General features: G+C 39.5%; 1 protein-coding gene across 3 annotated transcripts in view; it reads right to left on the bottom strand.

The window, feature by feature from the left end:
• Positions 1-13,252, bottom strand: part of TRANK1 (tetratricopeptide repeat and ankyrin repeat containing 1) — a 57,503-nt gene that overhangs the window by 19,070 nt on the left and 25,181 nt on the right. For all 3 annotated transcript variants that reach the window (XM_071804812.1, XM_065830947.2, XM_071804813.1), the window contains exons 10-18: positions 12,529-12,696; positions 9,742-9,900; positions 9,125-9,376; positions 8,090-8,266; positions 3,673-6,549; positions 2,966-3,165; positions 2,355-2,492; positions 865-1,005; positions 25-181 (exon numbers count right to left, since the gene is read on the bottom strand). In XM_071804812.1, the coding sequence (XP_071660913.1) occupies positions 25-181; positions 865-1,005; positions 2,355-2,492; positions 2,966-3,165; positions 3,673-6,549; positions 8,090-8,266; positions 9,125-9,376; positions 9,742-9,900; positions 12,529-12,696 (4,269 nt within the window). The remainder of the gene's footprint in view (positions 1-24; positions 182-864; positions 1,006-2,354; positions 2,493-2,965; positions 3,166-3,672; positions 6,550-8,089; positions 8,267-9,124; positions 9,377-9,741; positions 9,901-12,528; positions 12,697-13,252) is intronic.

Genomic DNA, 13,252 nt, shown 5'->3' on the forward strand with positions numbered 1-13,252 from the left:
AAGAAAGTTTTAGGATAACTTTACCTTTCTTTTCATCTGCTTTGACAACCTGAACAAATTCTCTTTTAATGAAATACTTAAAAGCTGGGGCCCGTTTATCACTGTCTTCATCAAAGATCCAAAGATTTACTCTGGCTCTTGTAATGGCAGTATACAATTGCTTTAGTTCTCCATTCAGCATCTGAAGCAGAAGCCAAAAACAAAAAGCAATGCACCAAAATAAAATACAACGCCAGATGAGCTAGATCGTTAGAAAGATACGTACTTTGCAACTATAAGAAAACAGTGAACATATGCAGAATTAAAAATAAATAAAAACTACCTTTAAGTAAGCAAATCTAAATATTAAATATGAGATTTTCAATTACATAAGCCATTATACAGCTAATTCACATACAACTACTGCTACAGCAAATCTAGCAGCTGCAGGTGTCATGGTCCATTTTCCTTCTAATCACTTGCACATACAATTATTCATTTTTTACAATACAATCCTGAAAATATCTGACTCACTGGATTCTAAAAAGTTTCCTTAATTTTAAGGTAGTGACACCGATCTGAAACCAGACTAAAGTAATACTAAATATCACCAAGCTGATTTGCTTTAACCACAGTTGTTCTGCAAATATACATAAAAGTCTATTACAAGTAGTTTTTGTTCTCTTATCAAATTACATTTGCAAAAAACCTCTTATGTTTCAAAATCAAGATTATATTAATACAAATGTGAACAACCAAAAAGATAAAGTAAGCTAAATAAACACGGAACTAAAGTATCAAAGGATTTCTTCAAGAAATTTCCCAACTTCTAAGATTTAAGAATTTAGTTTATCCTTCCAATTCCCAATGCTAAGAAAAACTCACCTTGTACATTTCTACACTAAAAGGAGTTCTTCTCTGCACACCAGTAGCATCCTCTAAAGGCACTTCGACTAGCAATTTTCTTCCTACTTGCACATCTGAATCAGGAGTATAAGAAGAAATTATCTTCCATTCTTTGCTAGCCTAAAAAGTCAGGAGAATGAGGTTTACTTGTAAGGAGCAATCACTACTATCCACATATGCAAAAGATAAGGTCCTACATTGTGACTGACCAATGCACTCCCCCAGCTGAAGAATGCTCAGAGGAGATGAGCGGAGATCAACAACAACAACAACAATCTCAGGGAAGAATTTCCAGAATAACCACCAATTTTCACCAAGAAAGCTGAAGTTCATCTCAGCACCAGCAGGATTAGAGGGTAATCTTTGAGATACATGTCTGTAGCAGGTGGCCATCAAGCCAAATAAACAATTTTCCCTAAAATACCTAGTACAGAGTAACGTCCTCCTGAACCGCCCAGACCAACAAGGGTGAAAGTGAATATATAGTGCAGCCCAGCAGAGTGTGCAAAAACTGAGCAACGAGCAAAACAAACCTGGAAGAGTATGACTGGCTTGAGCCAGCTTCAAACTATCTATTACTTCCTGGGGTCACCCAGCACCATGATGGTGGAGCATATAGGGACTGCTAATGGGAATCACATTTGTATTGTGATTCTGCTGTATATGCCCACTGTTATATTACGCTTGTCTTGTGATTCAGGATACTGCTGTATCACTCTGCTAAGGCTAAATCATATGCAACACCTAATGCATCAAATAAGTAAATTTGATATTAAACTTAAAAACCTCCTTGGGTGGACTATACATTTTCAGCTAAAAATCACATGAGAAACTGTTTCGAGGGCTAGAGGCAGAGGGTATCTGCAACAGAGACATTCACACTGAATATTTAACTGCAGAACAGCTCAGTCATGGGCATTTTTGAGTCTCTGCAGGCATGTTCAGTAGGGATGCTGCCTGGCTGGGGGAAGGGGGAGAACTCACTGATGTTCAGCAACAACAGAGAAGCTGTTGTGGTCAGTATCTCTTTGCAAGAAGCCTTGAGGACCACAGCCTTCTCAGGTTTGGAGTTACAAGAAACCCTGGAGAGACGAGGTTGCTCATTCTGTTTCATTTTGTTTGGGGCTGAGACACGACTTCAAGTCCATGAGCTAGCACGCCAAAAGAATTGACAAGATGTAAGCTAGCAGAGTAGTCTCAGTATGCAGCAGAAATGTGTGTGTGTGTGTGCTTGCACTATTGTGTGAACCCCAAAGCTCTCCCTTAAATTGCAACAGCCAGTCTGAAGGAAAATGCAGCACAAAGGGAAGACAGTCTCAATTCATAAAGCTATTAGCCCTATTTTCTACTGTGATGAAACCACCCATCTTCAGAGGAAACAGAGAATCCTTCCCCAGCTGGAAACCAATTAGACCACATGTCAAATCAAGACAAGAAAAAAATACAGGAAATGGATAAGAATTAAATACCTCTGAGTCTGTGAAAAAGTTGTAAAGGAGTACATCATCAAACTCCAAGCCCTTTGCTTCATAAACTGTCAGTACAAGTGCTAGACTGAGTTCCTCAGGTATCTTCTCCTTTGCAGTTTCACTTGCCACTAATACCACCTGTCACAAAATACATTAATAAAAAGAACATATTAGGAAGCGGGAAAAAAAGTTAACAGCTGCATAGAGAAAGCGTACAAACATGTCACGAAAATGCCAGAGATGTCTCAAAACCAGGTAACATTTAACACAGACATACCAGTACACTCTGCAAAAAAGGTCACAAAGCTGCCACTAGAAGACTGACAAACGCGTGGTATGTGCAGACAGTTGCAGATCTGGTGTAAGAAATTTTGGAGTTAGAAAGGGATGGGATAGGCAACACCTGATGCAAAAAAGAACAGAAAGAGCCAGACATGTACTAAGAAGAACCAGAAACCAACTCAATAAAGATTTCTAAGTTTAAAAAGCATAATTTATCAGTGAGATAGAAGGGCTTCAAAAAGAAAGTTGTGGGCAGTCCATATAAAATGCTGATTTAGCAACAGAGCTGAAAGAATCTGGAAAAAGCTGTGTAAGTAAGAAAAGCAAACCTGATGTGCTCCAAATTCAATGGGTTGTGTTTTCCTTTTGTTGCCCCTCAGCAGAATTGCTAGGTCACTAACACTGCAGGACTCCAAGACTGTAGGTTTTGGCCCATCAAACAGACCACAGTCCTTAGGAAGACGATCAAAAGATTCTGGGAAATAATGCTGAAGCAAATCAACCACTCCAGATGCTAAACGGAGAATACCTGTAATAAGCAGAAAGCAGATTTTAAATTTCAGTCTGTCTCATACTCTCTCACAAAATAGTTTTAAAGGATTTTTTTTAGAATTTTGAAATTAAGAAATCATATGGCAAAAAACACTAGTCAGAGAAGAAAAGTTGTAAGGTACACTTCATATTTCTGCCATTCTGAGTGCATGTTATTCTTGGGCATAATAAAGATCAGAACAGATGTTACAAAGACTTAGCAGCATCCTCACAAAATGAAGGTCCTAAATGAGAAACAAAGTTTTCTTTCAAATAAATACAGTCAAAACATGCAGTAAGCATGAGTGTTCAAAAAAAAGTTAGTTCTTGGTTTTCCAGTTCAGGTGTCAAAACACAGAATTTGCATGTCAGAAAAACGTGATCATCTGATCTCTTACAAAAACAGACTGCTTAAAGATGTTTTGAATTCACCAGTAGAAAACTTCAATCATTAGTGACATCTGAAGAGCACAGGTTCAGATCATAAATAAATGTGTTACTTTACCTGAATGAGACCTGTAGTTCTGGTACAACTGATATATCCTTTTTGGTTTTCGAATACGCTGCTTCTTGCTCATGGAGTTCTTGCTCGCGTAATGAAACAGTGACCTCAAATCACTAAAACGAAAAGCAACTCCTTTCATTATGCTCTGGGCCGTGTCACCAGTTAGAAACATGGCATTAGGGTCATTGACACATTTCATTAGCAGTGCTAGCTCAGCTTGGGTGAAATCCTGTATCTCATCACCATAAAACTCATGGATGGACCATGGCAGCATCCTGAGCTTTGAGAGTCTTTGAGATAAATTATATAGCAAATCTTCTTCATCAAAGTAACCTCTCTGCGATCGTATCTGCTGATAAAGACAAAAGAGGTGATAAATTTCACTTCTGTCTTCTGTAAAGTTTGGTGATCTCTTTCGGCCCAGTTTTTTGTACTGCTCCTCAGTAAGTTTACCCCCAGAGCAACTGAGTGCCTCAAAAGAGCCTTTCAGAAATGACTTTATTTCTTTCCAAACCAGTGCTGGATTGTACGAGCTTTTACCTTTTATCATTTTTGGCCATATTTCATTTGCAAATACATCGTAAGTCACAAAAGTCCGAGGATCGCTTTCCCTAGAGTACACATCTGCAGCTCTTTCATCATCGTGTTCTGCTTCAACATTACCTTCTTCATCTTCATCTTGCCAATTTGGTACCACCAAGTCTTCCTGAGGACTCCAACCCACAATGATTCTTTTAAGGCTTCCATCTTCATTTCTTGGAAAAAATGGATCAGGCATGGATGCATCCAGTAACAGCAACAACTGCTTGGAGGTGACAAAGAGTGGAAAATTTTCATCTTTAATGTCCTGTAGCTTGTGAACATTTGGCTCCAGAGGCTTGAAGTGACTGGTTACCTTGGAAGACTTGCTAAGTTCAATAAAATTCTTCTGAACTTCTTGGCACAAGACAGGATTTTTTGTCACAAAGATCTGGTGCAGGTGCTCCAGCCTGCTGGATGCTTCTGCACTGCACATTTGGTCTTTTTCATGGTCATCACACAAATTCATTTCTGCACCACTTGTGCTTGCAGGGACCTTTTCATCCTCACTGTCCCCGTCTTGTTCATCACTCACCTGCTCCTCACTGGAATCATCACTGTCTTGATTTAGTTCACTCTCTTCCTTCTGTAACTGAGCTTCTTCAATGCCGCTGTACTGCCTATGCTGCCATGTTTGCCTCTCCAGCAGAGGACCATTTGCCAAGGCGGATTTTTCCCAATATGAATAGAATTTCTTCCAAAGCCTATACAAGCAGCAAGTCGTCTTTCCCGTCCCACTTCGTCCAATTAAAATGATTGGTTCCATGGGCTTTGGATTGAGGTCAATTACGGCGTACTCCAACTCCCCAACTCGGAAGGGGTATTCAACAGAAGAATGTACATCATTTATAATGTTAAGTGCCATGTTAGTACTGAAGCTGTGAAATTTCATTATGTTGTATTCCAATTCTGCTGCACTAGCTGGAGGGAAATACTCAGGTATGGTATGTTCTTTCGATTTTTCTGCTTCTAGGTCTTCAATGTAACAACGTGGAACACGCTTCTGTGTTGTCATGTTGTGGTTCTGATGTCCTTCATTTATGCCCTTGAGCTTTTTCCTCAAGATGCAGGATAAACCACGATTGTAGGAAATACATATATTATCTAAGACACGGTTCAGCTTGCAGTGGTCGAGAACAATGGCCCAAATTCTGATTATTTCTGTGTAAACTCTACCTGATTTTTCTGGAAGACTTTCTGTCTGTTCTGCCTCCATAATCTTTTCTGCACTCTCACTGCAACGAGGAGAAAAGTCGATGGCAAGTTCCCACAGCATTCTTGCACCTTTGCCCAACTTCGCTTCATAAAGCTGGATATCAGCTTTCAAATGTTTCAGTGGCTTCTGAAGACCCCTAGTCCATTCCCCATTGCCAAGCTGCTTAATTGTCTTTATAGTTTTAGTTTTCAGATAATGAGGCACCGCTTTGCTGCCCAACGTCTTCAGCATTTCAGGAGTGCACTCTATTTCCCAGGTCATGTTATCGAACTCCTGCACATATGCCTCAGTATCTGGAATCGTCCCCTCCTCTTCCTCTGGTTCTTTCTTCCCTCCACTAGGTAGGTCCATACTAAATTCCCCTGCTCCCTTCTTTTTCTCCCAGTCATCCCCTTTTCCTTCAGGATAAGCTATGCTTCCAGAAGGTTCTGAGGACTCACTTCTTTCCTCCTCCAAATTAGTCTGGGCTGAAGGTGGCTTCTGTACCAGAGGATGATCCTTTCTCAGGGTGTCACCCAGTTTCAATTGCTGAATTAAAGCTGTGATTGCCTGCACTAGACTTTCCCGCAGCGTTAACGGGCTATTTATTCTTTCTGTTTCCTGCTTTACCAATTGATCTTTCTTTGTCTTTACAGAACATGGGGCTTTTAAAACATTATGCAATGCGTTGCCAGATGGTGCCTTTAATGAGGACCCAGATGAAGAACGCCCTGTGCTCTTTGGCTGTGAAATCTCAGAGGCTGGAACGGGCTTAGATGTTTTAACTGACTGCCCTGCTATATCCTGCCGGTGCTTCTTCTTCTCCAGTGCGGCATTATTCCAAGCAAGTAGCAGTGGGTCATTTTTTTTAATTCTATACCTGACATCTCTTCCCAGTTTGTTTTTTATATTAAAGTTAACATCAAATTTTGCCAATGACTCCATTATTCTCTTAGCCTGTTTTGAAAATCCTCTCTGAAAAATAACATGCATCACTGTATTTCCATTCTCATCTTGTATGTTTGGATTAAGAAATGGAAAATCAGAAGGTCTTGAAGCAAAGAGATCAAGTAGATAGTTCAGGATGTTAAAACCAGTGTTATCTGAAAGAAAGAACACAAAAAATAATCACTTGCTTTACAAGGCTGCTTTGAAGGTCAATAATTTTTAATACTTTTCTTGCAGCTATTAAATGAAAATCAACTTGCTTTCAAAATAAAAAAAAAAATCTACATTTCATGTTTGTAAAATATGCTTATTTGAAGTGGCTCAAAAGTGAGTTTTTCTAATATCCAAGGAAAAACAATGCAATGGCAGCAAAGCTTTAAAAATCCCTAGTGCTGCAACTGTTCCTGCAGCATCAGTCAGTTTCATTCCTTTTTTAACCTCCAGGTGCAGATAGATTTGTTCACCTTCCAACATCAGCCCCGGCTGCTACCCAGTGTGGGCTGGTGACTCGGGTCATGTGCACAGGCAGCAGCTCTGGGTACCGCTCTGGGGTCATTTGCTTCATTTTAATACGCCATCCAGAAGTAATCTGCTGCAGATAACTTTGGCTTACTAAAGTAACCTGTGGCAAATACAAATTATTTCCAGATATCTGAGGTCCCTAGAACAATTTCCTACAAAAGAAGATTAGCACAATACATCCTCAGGGAAAAACAAAACAAAACAGAACAAAATATAAACATATACACTTTATGACTTCCTGGATTTAATCCAGATAATAGATGTGATTTAAACTAGATAATATATGTGCAACTTTTCTTTCCTAACTGTAAAATAGTGACACACCAAAATCATTGTAAAGAAATTCCACCTCAAAAACTTTACATAGTGAAAAATACTTAAGATATTGTCACTGGACTTCATAATCTTCTGATTTAAGATTTACAACTGGCAGTATTTATGCTTTTAATCTCTCTAAAGCTACTAAATTAAATGTGTCTACTTTAAAAATTAATAAATTGAGGATTTTTTATTATTTTAATCCTTCATCTCCATTTTTTTTTTCTTAATTTAAAATCAAACCTGATTTTGGGGCTTATATCCGAATTTCTTCATGTAAGTCCTACAGTCCTTTCACTCACTACTCCTCTGAACTAAACTTTGCTTGATTTACAACTAAACAGAGAAACAGATTTCAGATGCCACTGCAGGATTTCCTTTAAAGTCTGCTGCCATCGCTCTGCGTTTACCTTTGTTTCTTCCTAGATCTTTCCTGTTTGCTTCATTCCTACCCAGTACACATTTTACAGGGTTTCAAAGAGGAGCTTTCCTTTCTAAACCAGCTTGATTACACAAGAATGTGTTCCTAAAACAGTAACATTACAGCTGCTTGATTCTCCCTGGTCAGCTGAGCTGCCATTAACTCTCTTCACAGTCCCAGCCACTGCAACCAGAAAGCAGAATGCATCAGCTTAACAAAGACTGGTGTGTATCCTCTGACCCGCAAACTTTGGGGTCTGAGACACAGTCAAACACCCTGATCTGCTGCTACCACATCAGTAAACAGCAGCAGAAGGGGCAGTGGGCTGGACAGGTAAGAAACGGGGATGTTTTCAACAGATGCTGTGAAAACAAACGGTGCACATCTGCTAGAGCCCTTTGTGACGCCTCGGCCCAGGCAGACACAAGCCTTACCTCTATTATTTAAACAGATGGAAACTGCAGCATGCAAAGGGGTATCTCCTTGTGCAATAGAGACATTTCGAGGATCTGCACCTTTGGTCAACAGCAAATATACCAGTTCAAAATATTTCTTTTTGAGGCATATTTTCAGCGGTATTTCTGAGTTGGTCCCAGTCCCATCTGGCAGAGCTGATGTGAAGGACATGAAAATATCAGGGGTTAAATCCAATAGGTCAAATCTGCAAATTACACGAAGTTCTAAACAGATGAAGGTACATGCTGACTGCTGAGCAGGTGACATTTTTTTTGTCAGCTTTTTACATGCATCTGTTAAAGAGTTATTGACTAAGAAAATCTTCAGAATCTCCTCTGATCTCCCATTAAGTTGAGCAACCAGCTCTCCTGTTGTGATAGGAAGACAAAAAGGCGAGAACCTATCTTCTTCAAGTGAGTCACTGACTGAAGCAAGAAGCCTCCTTGCACCTCTGGCACTCACAAGGTTGCAGCAGGACTGTGTGTCCACAATTTATAGCTAACATCAAGCTAAAAGATGAAATGAAAAATGCCAGAGTGATCTTAGGAACAAACCTCAAGCGAAAAAAGAAAAACTATGACATCTACACTAGCTAAAAAAAGAACGACATCTGCTTATGCCTTTGAAATCACTGAAGTAGTCAATTACTTGCAACAACAGGCTGAACCCTGGCTTACAGTTTCTATGAGGATAATATTGTGGCTGAAGACAGAGAAATTAAAAAACAAAGAAACTACAAGCAAAGAAGCAACAATAATCTTTGGCCTTTTATCTTTTACCAATCCTGACAGCCCAATTTCATTTGAAAAACATCTTCCATCCTACACAGCCTTACTAGCTTCCCCATGTCACACACAGCGGATGCAGCCAATCGACTACACTCCAACAAGCTCCTGCAGTTATACAGAGCCACAAAAAAATATATGTTGGTTTTTCTGAAACAATGTTGCTCCAAACATGCCAAATAAAATGTCTGATCTATGATAACACATCAATATTGCACGGTTTTTCACCTCCTCGTTCAATCAAGCATCTTATGAGGTGCACTTGCTCATCTGATTTGTCACACTGCTGGATAATGTTGCCAATGTCAACATCAGTAAGACTGCAGTTTTTGAAGAGTCCTCCACCAGACGGCGCTTCCCCATTGGCTTTCCCTGTTAGCAGCAGCAAAACTTTAGGCCACATCTGCTTTTCCAGCAACTGTTTTATGAAGCTGTTAGCACTGTCATGGGAGATGTTGCAAATCATCCCTTCAGGAATTTCTGCAAGACAGTCAAGACAACACAACTCACTCAAACCACAGAATAAAATCAATCTCATTGTAAACTAATTTCAGTATAATGAACTCCATTAAGCTGAAAGTACGCTTGCATCTTTTTGTCCTGATGCTGACAGCCAAATACGTTTGAACATTTTGATTCATCATACCAAAATTTTGTGCATATTCTGGTGGTTCTAAGTGCAAAACACAACAGCAAAAATTAGTAAAAGTGCACTGTTTCAGTAATATCAGTTGCAGAAGCAGGGAAGGAAAGGAAGGGCAAGAGACCAAAACCGTATGTTAGCATCAAACACATTTTTCACAGCAATTGAGTTTTGTGAAGGGGAGAATGGGAACTCGCTGTACCTTTCACAGAAGACAGCTGTTTCACAAATTGCTTCACTGCATCTTCCTTCAAAACATTTTTATGATGTGCTCCTTTTTCAAGCTTGTAGAACTGGACAAACTGTTCAATAACATCCAAGAAAGAATCTGTATCAGCTATGGATCTGCTTTCATTGCCCCCTGCAAAACATTACAGAAATTGAAAAATCCAGTTCCTTGCTGTCATGTTTTCAGGGCTCTGAGAAATGTGTTGTGGCAGGTTAAAAACAGATGGTTCAAATGCTTACTGTCAAAACAGTCCTGTGATGGACTTCATATCCCAAAGGGTATTTGACACACTCATCAAATATACTCCTTACCATAACACACTGGGCTGAAAATAGTAATAGTTCACAGGTTGAACTGCTGATCTGCATGCAGGCAGAACACTGCTGCTTTGCAGTGATATCACTGTTCAGAATTTTTTAAGTAGATTACTAAAACCAGTTATGTTTTCAGCTTAATCAGGTGTCCTGGGCTTGTCTGATTCCTCAGTGTCATTTAAGAAACACAGCCATAAAATAATTTGTCCTCTTAAAAAAAAAAAAAAAACAAGACACACACACACCAAAATCACAGCTACAAGTTTAAGAGATACGTAGGTAACAGACAATGGCAGATTTTAAATTATGTCCTAATAAATGCCCTTAAATGACAACTGAAAGACTTGGCCTGATTTTCCTAAAGGCTCTGAGGAGTACATCAAAGACCAAACAAAGGGTCAGACAACATTGGTCATCTTTCTAGCAGCCAGGATTAACCTCAGACTGTCACCTGTAAAGCCGTGTCTTAGTCTCCAGCCTCTCATTTTGCAATTAAGCCTAGAAAACTCTTGGGGGCTGTGCACTGGCAAAAGAAAAATTGACTACAAAAGACAGAGTGAGCTACCTGGAACAACAACCAAAGCAATTACCACCACAGGGGAATTGGTGTTAACCTCCTAACTGAGAACCACTGGGCTAAGACCTTCTCCAGAGCAGAGCAGAAGATCTCTACAGTAAAGACAGAAGAACTGTGGGAATCTGCTTGCCAGGAGCCACAAGATGGAAGTGCAATGAAACTTGTTGCTTTCCAGCAAACTTCTATGCAATACAGACATGAAACTGGCTTTTTGCCAAGTTTGATTTGCCTGTGCAGTCTTTTTCTCCATCCGTACTTTGAGATTTGCATGACACAAGCAAGTCCTGGTTTGAAAAGGTTATGCTTTGGGCTATAATACAGTAATAATGCTAATACAGGTGTTACCTTAAAGTTCTGGTTGGATAGTGACACAGAAAACAAGCAGATCAGGCACCAAACCATCTCAGACTGTACTGAAGAAAAGCTTTCAAGATGAACAATGTCCATGCTTTGGACTTGATTTTAAACACCAGTCTAAACTACAGCTCGAAAGGATGAGCTGCAGGATCCACCTCAGTTTCTGAACCTCAGAGTCCAGCAGGAACATCCTGCCTGACCAGCCAGTCCCTCAGTTCTCATGTGGACACTCTAAATAGCTTATCCAAGTGGCCTCCTACAACTGGATCCTCCCCTCAAAATGTCTGTGGCCCACCACAGCCTTTTTCAGAGCTGGGATGTAAATAGCAACCAAGCTGTAGCACCGTGCTGCCAAGAAAGTGCATCCCGCAGGGCATCCTGAGTGTAGACAGCTCCCCACCTCCTGCCCCAGCTATTATCTCTCTGACTTCACTGCAGGATAGGCGGCTTGGGCTTGCTCCATTCATCAGGGCAGACAAGAAACTATATAAGCGGTAGCCAGTCTCGATACGGTCACGCTGGGGGAGAACTGTACAATTTGTGTGTTCTCCCATTCTCACTTATTGGAGTGGAAGAGGAAATCGCCATTATTTGGGTAATCACACTTGACACATGAGTTTTCAGAATGGAAACTTATAAAAAGACCCCAGACAAGTCAGAATCCTTTTCAGAATTAACAGCCTATTATAAAAAAGCAGACTGGAATTTCACATTAGCACTGGGACAATTAAGATTTGTGTCTTCCTATATGACAACTGGTCCTTCGCAAACTGTCCGGAGGTATTGTTACTAATTTTTAAAATGCACTTTGAAGTTTCATCATACTTCCAGAGTGCAACTCCATTTTAGTTTCCCTGTTTTGCTTATGAAAAGTTTTTGTAGTTTTAGCCTGATAGTCTGCTCAGCTACTCTTTTCCCAAACATGTGTAGAGGTTAAAATTTTCCAAGTCATACAGGAGTTTTAGCTGCATATCACTGACACAGATCAAAGGCTAGAACCTTGTGGACAAAGACCTCTCACTAAAATGTTATTTTGTTTTTAAAAGTGTCAGCAACTTCTCACTCACATTTTCATTGTTTCAGAGCTTCTTTTTTTGTCAATATTTTCTGTTATTAAAAACACTTTAAATATGCCACCAATGCTTTAACAAAATGTTTCATTTTCCAAACACTAAAGTGAAGGTAAAAGGTTAAAACTGAAAAAGCATCAAAAAGAAGCAGTTTCTATGATGGGGGAGCATCATGTCAAGGGTGAGGAAAATAAACAGTGGCTTATAGTAACTTAGAGCAACTTCTAGTTACTTATTAGATGATAAACTAAGACCATCAGTTGGACAGCATGCACCTTCAGGCAAGTAAAAGATGTTCATCATTGACTGATAGGAGATCAGGCTGACAGCTCATAGGAAGAGTTACATAAAAAGCACCTACTATTACCAACTACAAATAAAACAATTCTGTATCTAAAGGATATAATTTCAAAACAGGAAGAGCACACAGTCCATGTAGTACCTGTCTGTTTCTCAGTGGAAGTACGTTTCTCAATGTGATTGTTGACTGCTTTTACAGCATCGAAGTTTTTGTTCTTTTTCAAGATATCTATGACGTATCTTGACCGTGCATCTGGAACAGTGGGGTCAACCCCAAAATTCAGGAGCATGATCACATCTTCTGTTTGGTCTAAAACATTACATGAAAAAAACATGAGAGAAAGAATAATTCTCATTGTTCAGGTATTTTTTTTCCATTTTCCATTTCTTTTGTTTGTATTGTTAATTTCCTAGCACAATTTCTAGCATGATTTTAATTGAAAAAATAAATCTCATTTTTTCCAGTGTCATAAGAATGACATATTGTCAAGTATTTTTCCCCAAAAGAAACCCTTTCAAAAAAAAAATTAAAACTGTGTCTTTATTATTATTAGTTGGGAAATGTGAGCACAGAAACACAAAGTGACTGGATGCCTCATGAGCATCTCACTAGCCAGAGCCACTATGTGGAATTCACCTCCTCCTTTATGCCTCAGCCCTCTTCTCCAGGCTCTAGGAAAACTGGTTTGTACACAAAACAAAAATCAAAACAAGGGATTTTGCTACTGTTTGGAAGGTGATTCAATAAACCAGAATATTTCACATATTTAGGCATGAATACACACAGCTAGGCATTGAGTTTCTCTCCAGTGAACATAAACCACATGATTTTCTTGGTAATAAGCCTTATAACAAAGATGTCTAGT

This window comes from Patagioenas fasciata, chromosome 2, assembly GCF_037038585.1.
Source record: "Patagioenas fasciata isolate bPatFas1 chromosome 2, bPatFas1.hap1, whole genome shotgun sequence".
Classification (NCBI taxonomy): Eukaryota; Metazoa; Chordata; class Aves; order Columbiformes; family Columbidae; genus Patagioenas; species Patagioenas fasciata.